Source organism: Micropterus dolomieu, linkage group LG14 (assembly GCF_021292245.1).
Source record: "Micropterus dolomieu isolate WLL.071019.BEF.003 ecotype Adirondacks linkage group LG14, ASM2129224v1, whole genome shotgun sequence".
Taxonomy (NCBI): domain Eukaryota; kingdom Metazoa; phylum Chordata; class Actinopteri; order Centrarchiformes; family Centrarchidae; genus Micropterus; species Micropterus dolomieu.
Window position 1 is genome coordinate 11,968,625 of NC_060163.1, and position 21,199 is coordinate 11,989,823.

Consider the following 21,199-nt stretch of genomic DNA (forward strand, 5'->3'; position numbering starts at 1 on the left):
ACAACAAAGATCAAACAGAAATGAGATGCTTGACTCCGTAGCTAAAAAGGAGCATTCAACACATAGGTTGAAAAGAGGTGCTTCGGCAATGACAGAAATACAGTGTTTGTTGAAAATGAAACCATGTAAACCTATTCTTGTACAACCCCTAAATAAAAGTATGAACCTGAAAGTGAGCATAATATCACCACTTTAATGCTGACAACAGAAAATGAAGGTATCAATTTACAACATTAGATTCAACACCTCACATTGCTGCACTCACTACTGGGTGTGGTTACAGGTGAAACAAAGCACACTTCTGCACACACCCAAACACACTTATATGGTCAGCTTTCAAAATTAAGCCGTTGGTTCCCTTAAGTTAAACATCAAGAACTTTACTCTTTAATATCTGCAGATAATTTGTTCTCACAAAAATATAGTTGAACTTGAAACAAAATGACATCTTGTGTGAGTGGGATCATCTTTTTCAAGGTTTAATGTGTAGTCACACAGTGTTTCAATATTTTTTTTCATTGTCTTCAAGAAGAAAACACTCTTTTCAAAGTGAGTCTTCCTGTCAGTTATGGACAGCAATGACTGCTATTATATGATGAGAGTAACAGCACTGAGTTTGGTAAACTATACTTCAGTATCTGAAGTATGTGTGTAGTTCCTACAAACATGCATATCTCATCTTTACAGTACTGCATTGAGAATATAAAACTGATGTAATGCGCATCACCCTGAAATTGGTGGAGGGGGTGTCATTATGTCAAGTATTTTCCTAATGCTAAGCCTGAACTCCATTCAAACCTGTTACAAAAATGACGGTAAAAACACTCCCTTAACATAAGCAATAGTAACGTCATTGTTCATCCCCGGCGAGTGCACGCCGCAAGCTTTATGTGGCCATGCCCACCACTTACACTGTGAGATTCTGTCTGCAGCTGCCCACCATTCAGTTTTCATCAACTGTGTGGCAAACACTGATGAAGTCATTGCAATATGGCATCGGTAGGAACAAGTGCCCTCTATTTGTCATTTACGGTCATTCATATCAGATGAATGAACAGCTCATGGGAGTGTATCATACATGTGGATGAAACTTCAAACCAAAAGAATAAGCCCCAAAGAAAATCTGATCTGCACACATTTGAAATATAAGCTTGCTATGCATCGTCTGGCTGATGAGGTATGCCAAAGTATTTATATTATGGAACCTAGTGGAGTTGTTCAGCTCTTGAACTATGATAATGGAGTTACGCAGTTAATGCGTAAAGTACTATAAGTGGTCTATCTCTCAAACAGGAAGTGTAAAAAGGTCAATATCACATAAAAGATGTTGTTATTGCTCAGTGGGACACACATGAAGGTTGGAAACATCCTACACTCGTGTGCGGCGGTCCGCTTTAAAAGAGAGGAAACCCACACAAACAACTAAGGCTTTTATTTTGTAATATGCGTTTATTGTTCAATAAAAATAGATTTTTAAAAAAGTGACGTGATGTCTCCTTCATGACTTCGCCTGATGGATCTGCCAACAGCTCCTTGTAAACATGGGGCTTGACTTTAGTTTTTGACTGGAAAGAGAATTTTAAACCCCCCTCTTTCCCTTCAGTATAATCTTACAACAGCCTTTAGCTTCTCTGACCTTGGACTTCTGCAGTGATGACAGCCCTACATTCATTTACTTTCACATTTAGGGCAGATACTGTACATTCATCCCCTGGTCTTGTTTGTCTATGTACATGGTTCGGTTTCTGGACGTGTGCTTTTGCAGTTGGCCCTCATAAAAACCGCTTATCACAATGTGAATAAAGAAGACATCCAACACAGTAGTTCAAGCCATTAATAAAACCAATTACAACTTATAACATCAGTTTTTCTTAAGACATCTTTATACAGTAGTTACATGTAAACACATCTTTGAAGGTGTAAGGAAACTAAACTCTGTAAACACTTTGAGAGACACCACTGTTAACTCCCCCTGTGACAGGTCCCATAGCATCCTGTCAACCTGGAATGCTACAGTAACTGAGGCCAGGTCCACTGACTTCCCGCATTAAACTCTCCCCTTTCTGGTGCTACATTTGGAACTGCTGCAGATTATTATAATGGTATGGTGTTACCAAGCTTGGTTGAGGTTTTACAGCAAGAACAAAAAGTATTTTTTAAAACATTTATTTTACCATAATTTTCCCAGGAAGTCCCATTGAGATAAAAAAAAATCTTGTTTACAAGAGAGACCTGGCTCATATGCTGAAAAACAGGTGATATACACAAACAAATAAATAAAACTCAACAGCCTGCAGTTCCTGTGAGTGTGGGATGCAGAGTTTGATGTAAACAATGTTCTGTTTCAAATTTAATGACGTGAGGTTTCACATACTGTAAAGTATGAACGGAGAAGCCAAAAACTTGGCACAGGTTCCACACACTTCACTAAAAAGGACGGATTGTTTAGAGGCATTATTTATTAATGTGGTACATGCCAAAGCAATACCTGCATCAGTGTTTTTGGTAAATCAAATTAGAGACAGAATTCATGTTTCATAGGAAACTCAACTGAGTTCTACGACTTGCAAGCCAAGCTAATCTGCTAGTATATTCAATGTCGATGGACAATTGGCTGTGCGAGCTATTAAAATGTTATCTAAGAGACCACATTGACTGTGGGTTTGACCACGCTGTTTTATGAAACCTTGTAGACTGAAGAGATGTGGTTTTTAAAATCTTATGTTTGAATGAATATAAAATTCCATCAAAATTACAAGATGTCACATGACTCCAGTATACCACGCTTTATTCACCAAATGTTTTCATCTATCTTTTGATGTTTTAATTTCAATGAAATTGCATTGAAGCTCACACTTTGTCTGCAGCTCCCTGTGTGCGCGTTCTGAAAGTAAGAAACTGTTGCATAGTAGGTGTCATATTTTGGAGGGAGGTTGGCTTGCTACATGTGTTGATTGTTTCTCATAATCATTGTTCAAATCACAATTTGCAGAAAATAATAAATAAAGGTTTTACTAATTTTCCAAGGACAGCTGTGTTATCTGTGTCTTCTCCTTCAGTAAAAGGTAGACAATTTACCAAGGCGACCACAACTAGCCTACTGATGCCCATCAGTCACATCAGAATCCGCAGTTGAAAGTCTCTAAAAAATATTTTAAACCATCTTATAGTTTAGTCCTTTCTATTTTGAAGCAGTTTAGGAGACAGTCTGGAATACACGGTATGTTACTTTTCTAACAAACACAGAGCCTCTTAACTTGAGTCATCCCTTTCATATGACTAGAATCACTAGAATCCCTTTGGGAGACGCTGCTCTAGACTGACGGGCACCATTTTCTGATGCATCTGGGAATACCACTGAACCAAACAACAAAACACTGAACTGGTTAACTTTTAGCACAGCATAACTACAGTACTTTAGATGAACAATTCTGGAAGGTTTACATGCTTTTCTCCATCTATTAGAAAAACAAAAAGAGTTAAGTATTGCTTGTTTTGTCTCTGTTGTGAAAATCCAAATTAGCTGGTTTTATTTTGTGTTCCTTCACAAAACGAGATGATCGTATTTGTTAGCTACACTATGACTGAGTCTGCTATACAGAGCATGTGTTTCAGCAAAAGGGAGAAAAAGAGTACCAGAGAGCCAGTGCCAGGTTCTAAAAGATGCAGCCTCCACCCTCCTCCTCCTCCTCGCTCTTTTGCTCTTATCAAGCTCTCTCCCCCTTGCTTGGCTGCTTCACCACCAGACAGTCCAGTGGCCAAGAGCAGTTGAGTGACAGGCTGACGGGCAAAATCGTCAGGCCGATTGCGTCCTCAAGCGGAGACGCCAGCCCCCCTCTGTACTTCTCTATTCCTTCCTGCCCTCTGGGCTGGGTCCAGAGCCCACATCCTGGGAACATGGAGCCGGGCAGCTGCAGCCGACAGCTCTTTGGGAATGACACAATGAGAAAGTTCATAGGAAACGCCGTGTCCGCGTGTGGCTTGGGAGGCGATGACGCTGCCCATGTCACTTTGGCAACGTGCACGGCCTGATGCGCCGGCATCAATCATACCAGAAGTCAAAGTGACGCTCCATTGATCTTGCTCAGCATCACAATGTTTTTTCCCAATGATTTCTGACAGTACAAAAAACTTTTTCTCTTTGTTCCATTTTGTTATTGTTCATTTGGTGTCCATATGAGGGTCTCTGATGTTCATAAAAAAAAAAGTCCAATGTACGGGAGAACACATTTCATGGAAACAGAAGCATTTCAGATAACATGAACACAGCAGAAAATATGTTATAGCTGCAGTTCTGGACGGTGGGAGAGAAGATAGTGTAGAGAACAGCTTCTAGAGTTTAGGAGCTGGTTAGGAGCCTGTTTGTACTAACAGTTCCTTAATTTCAATACACATTTATCAAAAGAGAATCTGCACACGGCATGAACTCTTAACCGTTTTCTTGAACTCATTATCTCTGCTGTATGTATCACACCGTGGTGGCCCGGCTGTGTGTGAGCGCTAGTGGCGAATACTCCTTAATGCGAACGCATAGTTTGCCCCTCAGCCAGGGGTTCTGGAGCTCCAGGGGACAGAAATCATCCTGAAGCCACTTTTCTCTATTGTCCACAACCAGCACAAGGCCAAAGTGCATCAACTGTTCAGGACTGTAGTACACACACTGCTCCTGTTCACTGCCGCCCCCGCTGCTGCCGAGCATGCGCCGAGACACTACGTTCATCTCCTGCACCACCAGCTGGACCATCTCCCGCGCTGATGTTCCTGGAGTCACACAAAGCTGAAACACAGGAGGGAAAGATATTAGTCAGCTTTAGCCAGCATGTCACAAACACAACAACAGTGTAAAGGTGAATTATGTCAACATGTCAAAACAGATCTACACCTTGACACTGGTCTCCTTTGGCAGCCCTGTGCGGTACTGTGGGTACACTCTGAGTGTGGCATGACAGCCTTTCCTGAGGGCAGCAGGCGATGGTGAGGAGAGTCTCTGTGTGCCGCTGTCCTCCGATAACGTACGCGCTGGTGGAAGTGGCGGTAGGCAGCGTTCAGCTGTGCAACAGCGCTCCACTGATGAAGGCCTGTGCCATCTGCGCTGGGGCGAGGTGGAGGGCGAGGGGCAATTTGTGTGGCAGCAGTAAGGCCGGTGGTGGGCTGAGGTGGTGGAAGGGAACTCCAGGCTACTGGTTCTCACGCAGAAGGCCTGTCTCTTCTCTGTGATGTGCAGCAGCTCGATCTGCCTGCTGGGCAGGATGAAATCACTGTCAAACAGCTCCGGGGCACCCCTTCGCCTTTCCCCTCCGCACCGAACTCCTCTGCCTCCGCCACACCGCTCGCCTTCCCTTCCGTGCTGATGCTCTGACGCCTGGAGGACATCTGGCGTGGAATCCCTTAGCGCTCCCCCTCCGCGTCCACCCCCACACATCCCTCCTCCTGAGCCGCTCCCGTCACTACGTAGGAAACCACGGGGCTCTAGCGGCACAGAGGATGAGAGCGGCGACGGGGGCAACAGGTCCAGCTCACGGGGACTCTGGGCACGGCTGGAGTCGTAGTCACTGTCGGTGGTGAGGAAGACCTCAGATGACCCCTCCTCGTCTGATAGTCCAGCAAAATCTGCAGAATGTGAGAAAAAGCACTTTTTGATAGCATATATATGAGGTAAAGAAATGCAAAATATCATCTTGTATTAAGTCCTGTTTGTAAGTTGCATATGAAGTCCTATATTTACAACTATCATTATCTGCAGAATAGGACAAGTTTCTTTCTTAAGGGTTGAATCTGACCTGAGTGTTTGCGGCAGGGTTCAGGTGAAGGCATGGGAGAGGGCATGAAGTCTGGCTGAGAGGAGGTGGAGGGAGGCTTGTCGGGCATCACTTCAGTGGAGAAGTCAATTATCCAGCTTATAAAGAGGCCTCCCGTTGGCTGCTTGTAGCGGGCATACTGCAAGGCGTCCATGATCCACCTCGCATCACGCCACACTTCCTCCATTTGCTGTTGTACAATCATCAAGACCATAACAGTTCATCTCAGAAACAATCAAAAGTATTTTTGGATTCATTTGAAATTATCTCCCACACAAATACTGGTTTGACAGTACAAACACCTAGATGTCATGTGATGTGAGATGTGAACAAATACTGTATATATTCCAGCTATGGTCCCACCTGTATGTGTTCCTGGACCTGCTGGTGTTTCTTCTTAGCAGAAAGGAGTTCAGCCTCAGAGAAGGCCTCCCTCAGTGCCTGTTGGGACATGAGGGACTCCAGCTCCAGCAAAGCTGATACTCTGCAGTACTGGCCAATGAAACTCGGGCAATAGGCATTAAAGTGGACTGTGGGGAAGGGAATCCAACAAGAAAGAAAAAAAAAGTTAAATGCTGTGCCAGTAAAAACAGAAACATATTGGAAACAGCAGTTGGTGTCAAATACTTGTTTTATACCATGCAGAATGTCTGTGATTATGAACCGCCTAAAATTTGATATACTGACCCAGTTCAAAGATCTGCAGGGGCAAGGTGTGGAAGCCAGAGCGGGGGGAGTATGGGTTATTCTGACCAGGAGCTGTGCACACTTCATCTGAAGGTGGCAGGAGGAGCAGGAAGGATACTTTCTCTCCGAACTCCAGCACTTCCTGGCTGTAAATACGAAAGTCCTGTGCCTAGACACACAGACAGGTGAGGTCAGGAACCTATGCAAGTCTAACCTCACCTAGCAGTGACAGAATACTGATCATGTCCACCTAAATTTCAGTTTAACATGTATGTAATGTTCCCTCTGTGCAAGATCACCATGATTTTTTTTATCTTTTAAAATGTATTTGTTATTTTAAGGCTTTTATATGATAGAGTAGGGTAAAGAGTCCTTGGTTGCACTCAAACCACAAAAAGTTACAGTTACTAGGTGGCTAGGCCACCATGAAGTCAGTTTTTATTTGAGTATCTTTAAAGTAGAAGCAGAGGCTCCAACTCCAATAGTGGAATGAGAAGTAAGGAATATGGTAACTGCATGGTTTGCTGTAATTAGGGGTTATTGCATATCGCTAATACACTGTTGAGCTCTTTTGTGGAGCAGGTCGAGAGTAAAAGTATCTTAGTGCTAAAGCCATATTTGTTGTCCATCCTCTCTGGAAACATCATATTTAAGGTTTCAGTTCGACATTCTGATGACAGTCTAATCTATCGATACATACAGTATATTAATACATACATCTGTGATATAACTCACGTAACTTTTCTTAGTACATCGTAGCAGTCTGTACAGTTCTGTATAGTGCTAGTTGGAACACTGGGTGATAAGAGGTTAAAGCTAAATGGACAGTGATTGCCATTGTGCTGGAATTCAAACCATGTTCTTTAACAGAAATCATGTAGAATTAGTGGTCTAACCAGAGCTGGATGATCATCCATTGGAGCCATTTTGATTGCTTTGAGCTCTTGCTACAGCCTGCGTCTGGAGCTTGGCTGGATACATTTTGAGGAATTTTCACTGGTACCATGTTATCAGTCAAAATTACTCATACTACACAAAATATTTTTTTGCATTTGGGAAAGAAGTGGTTGTAAATCTCACTACAGAACCTTGTGTTTAAGTTACACACAGTTTCAGATTGACTCTAGCCTAACGCTGACCTGATTGCCAGGGACATTAATGTGTGCCATCAGGTCCTTGATGGCGCTGCGCAGGTCCTGTAGGAGGCGATGTGGAGCACTCTGTACTTCATGGTCCATTTCCAAGGACTCCTCCAGAGAGCTGAGAGCTTGCAGCCACTGCCACTCCTCTCTAAAGCAACACACATAGAACACACACTCACAGGACTGCTATAAAGGGGGCTTCAGTCCACGTCACAAGTATCTTGTAGTACCCAAAACCCCACAGACAATTCCAAACCACTGCACCTCACGCCCACCCCAAACCCACAAACACGGACCCACATTAAGAGGAATGGGATCCCCCACCTGGACACATTGCTGTTGTCCCGAATTTTTGTGTGACAGAGGATGTTGGGGAGTTTTTGGGGCACCAGCACTCTGATCTGCTCCACTGATGTACACAGCTTCAGGTAGCCCAGGTATAAGCCTGGAGACAAGGTCTTCCTGCTCCGCCTGTGATACGCCAGCTTCTCCTGGGAACAGCAGGCAAACAAAGACTAAGTAAGAGGACTGTATGATAGTGTTGGCTGGGGTTGATTGTGTGGTGTGACACTGATTCTAAATTTGTCTCTCAAACCACCCTCATATTATTTAAATGCTGTTGTTTGCTGTTGTTAGTTCTTGAGAGACTTCACTGTGAAGTTGTTCCAACATGTTTAAAGTGGAAGTCAGCACATTTTTTTGTATTTCATCATACAATTGGTTCATAACTGGCCACAAAACAAATATTTCAGCGAAATGTGGTTTTGCCAAAGGGAGTCTCCACCATTGTTTTTAACCACAAGGCCAAACCAACTTACATTGGAGACAAAACAGCATTGCAACAATGGTATCAAGTTTACCGGGTTATATAGACAAAATCAACTTGTGGTCTATGTCCAGATTGTGGTCGTTCTGAACAAAACAGCCACACAGCATTAGTTACAAAACACAAAACAACAACAATTAGCAAGATTATCATCATTACACCCACAATGCTGAAATTCAAATCTTTCCAATTTCCACAGCCTGAATGATCAGCTTCTAAAAGTAAAGTGACAATTAACATTCATGCTCGGTTGGCATCTGTCCAAGATTTGGCCTGAAATTGGCATTTTAATTAATTTGACGGCAAGTCAATTCAATATGTGTCCTTACAAAGAAGGTGACAAATGGAAGAGGAGAGTCATGGTGATTAATGTTTGTCTAAATAAACAGTGTCTGCACAAGCACTCGTAATTGGAAGCACATTTCAATTTACAATCCTATTGTTTGAGCCACAGAGCCTCGTGTTTGCTGGTTTTCTGTGAATGAGAGTTTGAAAACATTCCAACGATAACAATAAATACATGTCTTGCTGGGCTTTTTGGGGGCATTTTGTTGTCGACAAAGTGCCTTACACTGCACTGTTTCTCTTGCTAAATCTCCGGGTAACAACAAATGCAAAGAATGAGCCTGATAAAAACCGCAACTGAGCTGACAAAGCCTCTTGCCATTCCTGACAGTTGTGGAAGCAGGCTGTCTCCAAAACAAAAAGCAAAAATAACCAATTTTCCACAACGGAACTAACTTCCAATAACCAACCCTGTCTTCCTGTAGGACTCACATGGAGTGTGATGAGAAGCACGTCCAAGGCAGTGGGCTCATCGGGGGACGAGATGGACTTGCGTTGGAGCTGGAGTTTGCAAAGCTGCGTCCAGCGAACCCCATCCAGGTTGGGACAGGCATTCATGTCCTTCAGGAGCACCAGCAGGGCATTACCATGCTTGTCTTTGATTGGCTCAAAATACACCTGACCAAGGTCTTGGGTCCCCAGCATTCCCTGAGGAAAGACATCAGATAATCATTGTACTGCTGTTCAGTGCCTTTCTTGCTTCTTAGAGCAGAAGGACAAACACATAGAATAGAAATAATCTTCAGACCATGAAGTTATGAGGTCATAGTTACTATAACCATAATAATTGAGGGCAAGTGAACTGAGCATCATGCTACCTGTAGCTGGGAGACAGCCTGCAGCATCTTGAGGCGTGTCTGCAGAGTACAGGAACAGGACGACTGGGAAGGACTGAGACACTGCTGCAGCCAGGGAATCTCCTCCCATAGATATGATACCTGGCACATAGATTGGATACACAAGTTTTTCAAATGCATGGATAGTATGGTCTATTGCTCTGTTTGCAGCTGATAAATAATGAGCAAAAAAGCATTTTTTTTAGCATAACCTTATTAAATAAATAATTTCTGTTTATTAGTTATGGCACGATGACTGTATTAATGGGTTTATAGTGTTTCATCAATTGTCTAAGTTAAAGTTTGTTGTTATGTAGCGGTCTATCTTTTTTTTCTCTCTCCCTCTCTCCCTGTATATCTGTCTGTCTACCTTGGTAAACCAGAGGAAGTCCTGCATGAGCGAGCTGGAGTAGGAATCTTCAACCTCCACAATAGGAATCTGATCCTCTGGCGTCACCAAGACACTGTCATCTCTGTAGAATATGGATGTCAGATAGAGACCTCTGGAAAGTAACAAAGGAAAAGTACACGTGTTACAAAAGAAACACTCCAGCACCGAAGGGGTAACTATCAAAATGACACATCGCATAACGCTTCACCACTGCACCATGCGTTGTTCACAAAATGTTTTACGGTTATCTTGTTATGGTGTGTAAAGCCAATGTGGTGAATAAAGGTGTTTAAAGTGAATAAAGCTGAGTAACAATTAACAAAATATCTACATATCATCTAAAATGTGTTAATAAGACCCTAATGCCAGTTGCTGTAATGCAAACCATGACAGTCATGACACACATAAGTAGTATTAACTAATATTCAATAATGGATATAATGTGTTCTCTCCAAATGTAATGAAAATGTATGTAAAATGACATGACAAATATTTGCCATACACATATTAACTGCAATTCCTTTTATATTAAAAGTACAGCTTTTACGTCACATTTCATGGAGGAAAGCTGGACAAAAAGACCATGTACCTTTTCAAGCTTTTAACAAATTTGCTGGTGGGTTGGAAGAGGTGGCGCAGGCTTTTGGATACTGAGTGCTTCCTCCCTTGTGGTGGAGCTTTGCACTGTTCTGTGTGGACAAGACGGAGAAAAGAGGAAGACTTGTTTGTTCCATAGCGACAGAATAATTGAGTAAGATTACTTCTTTTGAGTGAATATTCTGATGCTCTTGAAGCTTAAAGTCAGGGTACTTGTGAAAAACTGCGGCGCGACTCCGTTTGGTTGCCTGATTTTCTCGCTAACGCCAATGCAAACCTCTGTCCTGACAAACTCTAGAAGCATCTCTTCCAGTGACAGGTCGTTACCTAATTGACAACCAACCTGACATGTCCAACAACATGGTCAGAGTGGAATGTTTTTCGACATTTCATGTGCTCCAGTGGTGCAGCACCATTTGACAGTCATGCTGGCTGCCAACAGCAGACTATGGGCCTTGAGGGAACCACTAGCTCTCAGGTCCCAGAGGGACCCTAACCGTGTGTATATGTGTGTGTGTGTTTACCTGCATTTACTATAGCTGCTGGAGCATGGTATGGCTTGAGCTACAGCCATATGAGTGGAGCCAAGGAGCTGTAGTAATTTGTGTCTGTGTGTGTCTGTATGTGTCTTAACCCTTTGCCACTCACTGACAGGGAGGTCAGTAAAGTCTGTGGGGACATGTTTATTTTTAGTGGGCCTGGAGGCGGTTGGAGGCAAGAGAGGGAGGTGTGTATGTATATATGTATTTGTGTGTTTGTGTGGGCGCCTGTTGGTGAGATAACGTACCTCCCAACTCATTAGACACCCTGAGTCCTAAACCCTTCACAGATTGCCTCTCCTCCCCTCCTAGGTGATCTTATGCCAGCCCCAGACCACTTAAAGTCAATAAATCCCGCCATTCAGGCCCCCGAAAAGAACTAATTTTCTCTTCAGGTGGACGAGTCGAGGTGGAGTAACAAGAGAAAACAGTGCCCCTCGACCCCTCTCACCTCCCCAAATTTCTCTTTACTCACGAGTCTGTTCAGTTCCAGTCCTCCTGGCCTCAGTCCCTATTTGACACTGAGTAAGACAGACAAGTAAGGCCGACTGCTGGGGAGCCTGTGTTAGTCAAGGCCTCTTTCACAGTTTAATTAATAGTGTTTGGACAAGAGGGAGAATGTGGCGTGAGGCTATAAGGCAGGCTGCGATGGGGGTGCGTACATGGACATGTGGGAGAGAGTCAGAGTTGAAAGCATGTACTTGAATATTTGTGCCAGTTCATGTACATGGGTATCTATGCGTGTGCCTGTCTATCTTTATGTGTGTATATGTATGGACAGTAGACAGGACGACTGGCAGGCTGCGGGGGGTGGAGGGGGGGGGCAGCAGTAGTCAGTGTTAATTTATGCCTTCTCCCGACTCCAGCCCAGGACTCGTCTCTTACAGGAATAACAAACATGACCCCGGGACACGCCACCTTGGCTACCGTGCCTGAACTCTCAAACTCAATCAGTCGCCGTCTGAAGAAGCAAGAGCCACTCAATACTGACTATTATATTGCATCTCGCCCTATTGCAAATGTGGTCTGGCCACAGTGGACAATAGTAAGTGGGTAGGTGTGTTTGGGCATGTGGGTGTGCGAGAAAAAGAGAGACAACTTGCTCAATGCTAAATGTAGTTTGCCGTCATGTAAAAGAGTCAGTGTGGACAGGTTTTGACACTTATGGGACCAGCTTACAGCCAGCAGTGTTTTGGGATATAAACAGCCTGAGTGTGAGAGAAGTTGATCTGCATTTTGTCACAGAGAGAGAGAGAGGTATTCAGCAGAGGAAGGGCTGAGTCATGGAAAGACGCATAGGAGGGTGGGGGGTGGGGGTATGATGGCTGTTAAGACAGAGGGGAGGGTATTATTTTTGAGGCTGGCATGCCGTCTTAGGGTGCGTGGCCCTCAAAGTACTTGTCGCGCTTGAGATTGTAAAGTGTCTGTCAAGGTGAGATGAAACACAGCAATTGGTGAGACATGTTGCACCTGTGAGTTGAACTGTCGATTGCTCATGTTCGTGTTTGTTTACACCACGAATATTTCTGAAACATGAACCACACGATGGCTGAAAAATTCAGACGTGTTTGTTTAAAATGTGACGAGCGCAGTGACAACGACAGAAGTGCAGGTTAATGTCAGAAGCTCATACCACAGCTGAGGGCCCTAAAAATTCTGTATCTTAGGGCTTGGGTCAAGTATATTTGTGGTCATGTAGTTTCAGGTTGTTATTCTACTTAAGAATTTGCTGCATGTAATGCCACATTTAAACTCAATAGCAGTTTGAAACATCTAGTACGATGTAACATGCACACACGTGTAGTTCAGTGAGTACTTCAAGTCACTATCACTACCAAGTATGGGGTTTAGCTTTCAGTAGGGGACAAGCATGCAAACTGTTAAAGCTCTCACATTACTTTTAAGTCTTTAAGGTAAACACGCCCACTAAATCGATCAAAAAGTTGTTGATACCATGGCAGACACAGTGGCGGTGAGCTTCTTTTATCTGCCCAAGTAGCTGGTCTAGTGCCTCCTTCTGGCCTCTCTGACGTGGAGCACGGCCATCGATATCCCTCCAACCTGCAGACAGAGGGGGAAGAAAGGCCGTATTAAAAGATCTGTGTGTATCAGGCAATCCACGCATACATACTTAACACACTTGAAAGAATGTCACAAATATTTTTAGACATTTGTATACACAGGAAGCTTTTTGAAAGCGTGATCTGTGACGCTGAAGTTCAATATCTGCACGTAAAATATTGTTATGTTTTCAGGTTGTGATTGTTATGCATGTGTTCAAAAAACGCGCATTTCTGAGTACTAAAGATTACACACAAATTTTCACTTGTAGATCATGTAATACATACTGTATTTGTGACCACTTTGAGTTTAATGTCTCTCCAGAGGAAACCACTGGTCCCAGCTCAACAAAGCAAAAACTGCAAACAGATGCCACAATACTGTACGCGCACACAAAAAATGGAAATCTGCATGCAGTGAAAAATTAGCCTTTAACTTTTTATGTAGCTCGAAAATGTTTTTTGTCCAATACTTGGATACTTAGTAATTTAATGACATTCCCATCAGCTTCACCAACTGTGCTTTCTTTTCTGTCTAACATGCCAAACTTAGACGGTATCTTGTCTTGTCAGACTTTGTTTAAACTTATTTCAACAGTTTGATTTTTGCTACATCATCTACAGTAGCCAAGATTACTCAATATAAGTGTACATGCTTGAAGACATGTTTAACAGAGATGAGCTGGCATATTGCCTGCCGTATGTCTGGTACTGCAAAATAGGTCTTCTCAGTATGTAAACACGATACGAAACGTCTTCTATCCAAGAAGAACTGCAGCAAAGAGAGATGAGTCTTCATTCGACTCTAGATCAGTTTATTCTGTTTCTATGAATAAAGAAACATCAACCAACCCAGACTACTGTTAGAAGTTCCTTGTTTTTTAGGTGTGTAAACCTTGTAAGATTTTTATTGGACGTTTTGCCTCTGGGGAAGCTTACAAATTGTGCTCACAGTGGAAAGTTCGAATACATCAACATCATTTGGTTTATTTGAAATTGGTGAACCTGGATCTATGGACTACAGAGCAATAACTTTGGTTAAATGAAAATAAACTGGACTTTGCGTTTGAACCTTTATGGAAAACTTGTTCATCTGAAGTGTGCCTCTGAATCACAATATTCAGCGGCACGCTCCCAGAGACTACATTATGAAATGCTCCAAATACAGGTCAATTGTACTGTATTTTCTTTTTTTTTAGTGATTTTAATTGTAATTGTTTAATTGATGTGACCCTTTTACTATTATATGACCATACGGTGCTGACACATACATTAGTGGGACTTTAAATCATGATTTATACTTCTGCGTCGGGTCCATACCGTAACCTACAGTGTCAGCTGCATTCATTTATGGCTACGTGCGTCAGTGTCTGTGTTATTTTGTAATTACACTGTCAAACGCTAGTTGGCGGTAGCACTACAGCGTCCACTCTGTTGACTTTTGCCGGCCAAGCAGGCTAACTTCCGGTTTAGCCTTCCCCTAACTTGAATGGGGGTAAAATTATATACATGCGGTTATTATAGATTTTTCAAATGTTATTGGCCGAATGGATCACATTCTGATGAAACGAGTCATATCCCTTGGGGTGTGACGCTCAAATATATTGATCCACTGTGTTACAGCCGCTGGATTGGCCGCTAGTAAAATTTACATCAAAGCACGGAGCAGTTCATGCCAGCTCGGAGGCATTGCGAGGCTAATCAGCAGACCAATTACAGTTCTTACAGTCCGAGTCGCCCCTAAGTGTAGTTTAATTTTTGAGGAGGTGCACGTCAGGCTATGGCGTAGGGTACAGGGCTACGCGTAGGCTAGGCCATCGATTTGTTGCAGAAGTATAAATCACATTTAAGTGAGGTTAGGATTTGGAGAGGGTTAATGAAATTAGCTTGCTTAGGACCCAAAAAATCTTGGGCTGGCCCTGTTCCTGAGGCTCCCAATACCCGGAGTGTGAGGTGTGTGAGATGGCCTGCTTCTCAAACAGGTCTAGTGTGTGTACAGTACTATAGGAAACAGCACCCACTCCAGTGTGAGAAAGCTGTGGTTGGCCGACAGACAGACCTACTGAACAACACTGCTACTGGCTGCCCTGCACATATTTGGGCTCAGAACAGTCAGTACACACATGAGCAGACACATGTACACAGACAAACAAACATGGTGTGTTGTTGTTCCTCCAATCACATTTAAAAACACTGAAAACTGAAACTGTATTACAAACACACTTTCCCTTCCCTGCACATTCAGTATATGACCAGCTCTGCAGAAAACGATCCTTTAGCACCTTCTGCCTACTGTGTTAGTAAGCCCGCATCCTTGCTTGCTCACTGGAGGATGTGTCAGCGATAACCCGCCCCTCTACCACCATCAACCATCAACCACCACCCACCCCCCCATCACTCCCACCCCAACTCCCTCTCCCGGAGCCCCCCGGAGGGTGCGTGGGGCTGAAACACGGTGAGCTCTATTCCAGGAAAGGTGCCTGTCCAGACAGGACAAGCGGGCCCTTTAATGGGCGTCCATGGGCCGGTATAAGGCCCCCACTGTTGGGGCCGCGCCGCGTGCTACAGCACAGACATGCAAATATTTCCAGTGGTAGGCCCAAATGGAAAACACAAACACGCAACATCGAAATTAGCTCTGAGAGAGGGCGGGAGGGAGGTGGACAGTAGAAAAAAAGAGAGGGAAAGCCCAGTCTCCTAAAATGAAGACGCACACACACACACACACACACACACACACACACTCACACTTGCTGAAAAACACGGTGTGCTGATGAGGACAAACATGTTCATGTGTTCCCCAGATGTGCCCTAAATGTGCCAACACACACACACACACACACACACACACAGTCACAGCACCTACTGTATGTTCGCTCTCTTTGGTAGGTGTGTACCAACAGTACAGGATTTACATGCTGCACACAAACAGTAATCATGAAACTCATCTCATAAATCATTACACTGAAATAATTACTTCACATAAATTCATTCGCTTACTTAGAAACACATGCAATCCTATTCTATTTGGCCAAACATAAAAACTACATACAAAAGAAAACATTTTAAAGTCCTCAACCTAACTTAATAGAAAACATCAAATATAGATAAACAGACAGATAGAAAGATAAAGAAAGAAAGAGAGAAAGAGAGAAAGGGGGTCAGAGATTCTGTGGTGAGTCAACACCTCAGCTGTTGTTGCACATGACTCCACGGTTAACTTCTTGGCTGAACCCGGGCAGCTTCTTCTGCCAGCCCACCCCAAACGACATCCTGAGGCTATGGTTACACACACTGACGTCCGCAGAGGGGGTCCCGAAACCCACCCAGGCTGCTGGCCGAGAGGGTCCAGCTGTCACCCCCGTAATGATGTCAAAGCCACATCGGTATGACGCTGGAATAACCAAATCGATTGAGTGGATGTGAAATGATGCAATGTCCCAGTCTCTTTATGTGTGGGAAATGAGGGATTGTATCTTTCACGCAGGTCACACACAAAACACGCACACACACTTGCATCTTGTAGCTAAGTCCTGTGTGAAAACTATTTTGCAGTGGTGTTAATTTAGTGAGATTGTCAGTTCTATGTTTTGCTTTATATAAAATTGAGGCACAGAGATGAACATACACATGTGCGTATACACAATTGAGACTTACTGGAAGGTGCAGCGCAGGCAGGGGTCGAAACTAGTGGAGGCCCCCAGCCCTTCATGTTGTAGGCCGACACTTGGACATAGTAATAAGTCCCCTGTAAGGACAGGACACATGACAGTTAAGGCAAAATGTAATTACACACACAGCTGCAACCTAAAGAACAGTGTCTGTGAATTTCTGTAGGCCTAAAACCATATACATATATATGTGTGGTTCAGTGCATCTGTTTGTCTCTTGCTAGGTCCCTGTCTGTCTTAAATGAGTGTGTGTATTGTGTTTGGAGGGTGAAAGGTCTATCTAGTAGCCCTGTCTGTCTCTGTGCCCAGTGTGCAGACAGCAGGCCTCTGTCTCTCCTTTCTCAGCCAGATCAATCAAACCAGCCGCTGACACTTTCTGACCTCGCCTTGACCCCTGTCATGTGACAGGAGAGAGCTTTGGCTGGCAGCAGGCGTCTGGGGGGGGGATTCTCTCACACAATAACAAACAACCAGTGGAGCGTCCATTTGTCTACATGCCCGTTTAAAAATGCCAAACATAAATCAGGTGGCAGGCTACCAAGCTGCTCTTTTAATCATTTTGGATTATTTGCAACTGTTGCATGTGAATGGTCAGCAGCCAAGACTGTCAACAAATAACAAATAAACTGGGTTTTCTAATTGTGATTTTAGCAGGGCCATAAGTCTTTCATTCGAGTTACTTTCATTTGGCATTGATGGTAACTACAACTTTGTATGTGGAATTTGATGTGTGTAATAAAGAAGAGTCACTTGGGAAATACTTTCAAATGTCTTGTCAAGCTTGCATGTAAATAATATAAGGGGCCCTCATGTGAGAGAATAGCTTCTAAATTTTTTGTCAGATAGCACCAACAGCTGGAGAAGCTAGAGCTTAGTGGTTCTTTGTGTTGCTGTATCACCCATAAACTACCAGATAAGGATTGTATCCTAAGGTGGGAACCACTTCACTAGGTTTATGTGAAATGATGTGATGAGCATGGGTGCAGGGGAGGATAGATACACATGGGTAGATGTTCCATCCAGGAAACCCTTAAAATAAGTGTCAAATTTGTAGTCAGTGGTGCAGCTCTTTGTGTTCCCTTTGGCAGCATCTAATCATATAAGATATTTTGATTATTTCTGATTCCTACTGATTAAATGAAAATACTGAAAAAGATTCCACAGTTGATGGACTGTCAATAATATGGTAGAGACGGAGATTCTGGCAGTACTTACAGAAGTGAGTCCAGTGATGTTGCACTGTAGCAGAGTGGCATCCTCCACCACCATCTCACCCAGCAAAGGACTGAATGAAGGAGCACTGCTCCAACTCACTGCAAATATACACAAACATTTGCAAAGCTATAATTGTTTATTTTTTAAAACTTGTCTTCGATATACACCTTAAGAAAAAAAAGGGGAGCTAAAAAATTCAAAAAGACTTGTGACATTATTTTTTGAAGCAGCTGGATGGGCACGGTGGTTGACCTTTGTACTTGGTAACCACAGCAGAGTTGACGCAGAGAGGTTCTTGGAAGTCCACCCTTAGACTGGTGCTGCTGCTGACAGACAGGCGAGCTACACTGGGAGCGTCTGGAGGGTCTGAGCAGGCAGACAGACAGAAAGATGGCAAGTAAATAAGCATAGAGACAGCCAGGTAAACACAAGCAGGCTAAGATCCTACACTGCACATATAACCACAAGCGAGCACATACAATAAGCAGCTAACAATGACATCATATAGATTTCCTAGCATGTTGCAAAACGTGTTGGTCAGTTTCAATGGAAAAAGTTTAAAAAGTGTCAAGTAATGGATGCAATTTATAGACAGTAATAGATGGAAATGACAACAACGGTGCATCTGTGATGTACCAGCTTCCCAAATTAATGCCAACTTATTCAACACAGAAGAAGCAAGAATGTCATTCATTGTGATTTTGAATGTCACTACATAAACATCATTTTGACACGTGGTGTATAATTTCCTTCCATGTTCACACCACTTACCCGTCAAACTACACCAGTATGTGGAATTGCAAAGAAGGGAACGACCTGTTTTGCATCAAAGTGAAGATTGCTTTGGGTGAAAGGGAGGAGTGTGTGCGTGTGAGTGAGTATGTTGGGGGGTGGCTGTCTACCCTGCCACTAAGCGTGTCATGAAATGCCTATAAAAAATTAAAGCAAGAATACAGGCGTGTTATGTTTGCACACGCACAGACACACACAGAGTAGTGGGCTAGGCTTCCCAGTGTGGAAGCCATTAACTTGGCCCAGACAGAACGCCAGCAGAGAGAAAGGGTGCAAAACTTAAAACCAAAGTCAATTGCTGGAGTGATCTGAGCTTCCCTCAACTGTGCCCTCAACAGCACACACAACCGTCAAAGTCATCATGAAGCCTTACTAGCATGCTCGAAGCCCGTCTGCATGCGTCGGAAGAGCCGGAGCCTCCACTCCCAGGCCTTTAGCTGCCTCTCCCGGTCAGATCCCTCCCGCTCACCAGGACCATCGCTTCCAACCTGGGCCTGAAGCTCCGACACCCGCTGCTCAGCCTCCTGCACCAAGGTGGCCAAATGCACTGCTCGGCCCTCTAGACTCACAACTAAGAAACACACGTGGGAGAGAGAAAAGTTAGTGCATACAGTATTGAAAGTGTCATTACAGTTGGGCACATGTTAAAGTGACTCCATTATTTCAAAACTACTTTGACATCCATAAAAATGCTTTTCTATTCATACATGAAAAGGCAGTTGGTAAATACAGCTCAAAGCTGAGTAATGCTGGATGGACTATAACTCTGAGTGGGCTGTTTTTCCAACCAAGAATCAAAGAGTAAACGCAAAATCCTGTCAACTGTGAAAATTCTTAATTAAAAGAGAATTCTCCTGTACAAGCATTGCTTTTTTATTAAAACTATTAAATCCAGTAGAATTAAACCATTGTGGATGTTTTCAGGAACAAAATGCGTTACCAGCTCAGTTAGAGAAGTTAATATTGTGTTGACGTTACTTTTATCAAGTGTCTCAACAATCCACATGGCTGGGCTGATAATGCAAGAAACCCACAGCCTGCATTGTTGCAAATTGCTTTTGCAGGCCACTCTTTTTAATGGCTTTGTTTGCCAAAATGCTGTAGCAGATACCTCAATAAACTTCATTTAACTAAGCAGTCCCTCTTTAGAGATGACATCACCTAGAAAATGACACAGAAAATGTGGCAATGAAAGTGAGAGTGGCAAGAGAGGGAGGAGTATTCTTCATGTGGTTATAAGGGAACACATAATGGTGGGAACATGCATAGGCATCATTTTAAACTGCCTTTGTAAAACTATATTTCTGCAAAACTTGCGGAAAAAATGTGTGTAACTGATCTATTTATATCATATACCACATTCTCACACAGCCTCCATCAGATGAACGTTTTCCTGAAATGGGGTAGGGTGTTACTAAAATAATGTGAGCAATGATGTTAACTTAAACAAAAAACGCATCACTATAGGAGATGAGATGTAACACCCAATGAAAATATTTAAATCATGGCCGTGTGGTTAGTGATAGTGACTGGTGGTGGCACAACACAAGAATCAAAGATAATCCAATCCAATTGCACAACGTGTACAGATCACAGGTAATGTAAAGCTGTTAAGGTCACTAAGTACAGTAGCATACTGTGCTTCGTCTTTGGTGGCTGGTCATTCTTGGAGTGTTTGGGACTAGTGTGTGTCTGTGTTTAGTCTGTGTGGTCTGTGTTTGTTCATTGTAGATTCCACTGTTGAGCGTTAGATTCCACTGTTGACAGTAAGTTTAAAGCTCCGTGTCAAAATGTCCATCTGGGTGTTTAATTCTGTGGCTCTCTCCGTGTCTCCACACTGGCTGCGAGCTTCTCTCTCATCTGAGTGTCTCTTCTGGGTGTCAGTTTTGTTGTCCTCTTCCGCCACTTGTGTGAAGATGTAAAGGCCGTTTGTCACTTTTAAAACAGGCAATGCGAGGTTCAGGGTTGAATTTTAAGGTTAGCGTTAGGGCTTAAGTTAAGAGTATTACTGAGGATCCTTGGACTTGGACAGATGAAAATAACAGTTAAAGGTCCAATTTGATTTACATTTTCCAGTCCTTCCAGGCCTCGAAACTGGTCCAGATGCTGTCACCAGTGTGTACGTGTGTCTTGAGTTGTCCTTATTTCACATCAAGGCTGGGATCCTCTACAGCACATTAAAGTGGCTTTGTCTTATTTATTGAGAGCCACTGAGGGATTTATAATGAATATATGAAGTTGCTTTTGAAATTTTGTTTGATTGTCTTCGTCTGCCCTTTGTCTGTCTCTCTGGTAACTAT

General features: G+C 43.2%; 1 protein-coding gene across 8 annotated transcripts in view; it reads right to left on the reverse strand.

The window, feature by feature from the left end:
* Positions 1-2,996: 2,996 nt before the first annotated feature.
* Positions 2,997-21,199, reverse strand: part of LOC123983184 (ankyrin repeat and fibronectin type-III domain-containing protein 1) — a 153,058-nt gene continuing 134,855 nt past the window's right edge. For all 8 annotated transcript variants that reach the window (XM_046069324.1, XM_046069323.1, XM_046069325.1 and 5 more), the window contains 16 exons: positions 19,273-19,470; positions 18,360-18,473; positions 18,108-18,205; positions 16,879-16,969; positions 13,115-13,222; positions 10,615-10,714; positions 10,005-10,137; positions 9,617-9,736; positions 9,231-9,446; positions 7,952-8,118; positions 7,625-7,775; positions 6,486-6,654; positions 6,162-6,328; positions 5,781-5,988; positions 4,883-5,610; positions 2,997-4,777 (listed from right to left, as the gene is read on the reverse strand). In XM_046069324.1, coding sequence (XP_045925280.1) covers positions 4,469-4,777; positions 4,883-5,610; positions 5,781-5,988; positions 6,162-6,328; positions 6,486-6,654; positions 7,625-7,775; positions 7,952-8,118; positions 9,231-9,446; positions 9,617-9,736; positions 10,005-10,137; positions 10,615-10,714; positions 13,115-13,222; positions 16,879-16,969; positions 18,108-18,205; positions 18,360-18,473; positions 19,273-19,470 — 3,077 coding nt within the window. In that variant the 3' untranslated portion in view covers positions 2,997-4,468. The remainder of the gene's footprint in view (positions 4,778-4,882; positions 5,611-5,780; positions 5,989-6,161; positions 6,329-6,485; positions 6,655-7,624; positions 7,776-7,951; positions 8,119-9,230; positions 9,447-9,616; positions 9,737-10,004; positions 10,138-10,614; positions 10,715-13,114; positions 13,223-16,878; positions 16,970-18,107; positions 18,206-18,359; positions 18,474-19,272; positions 19,471-21,199) is intronic.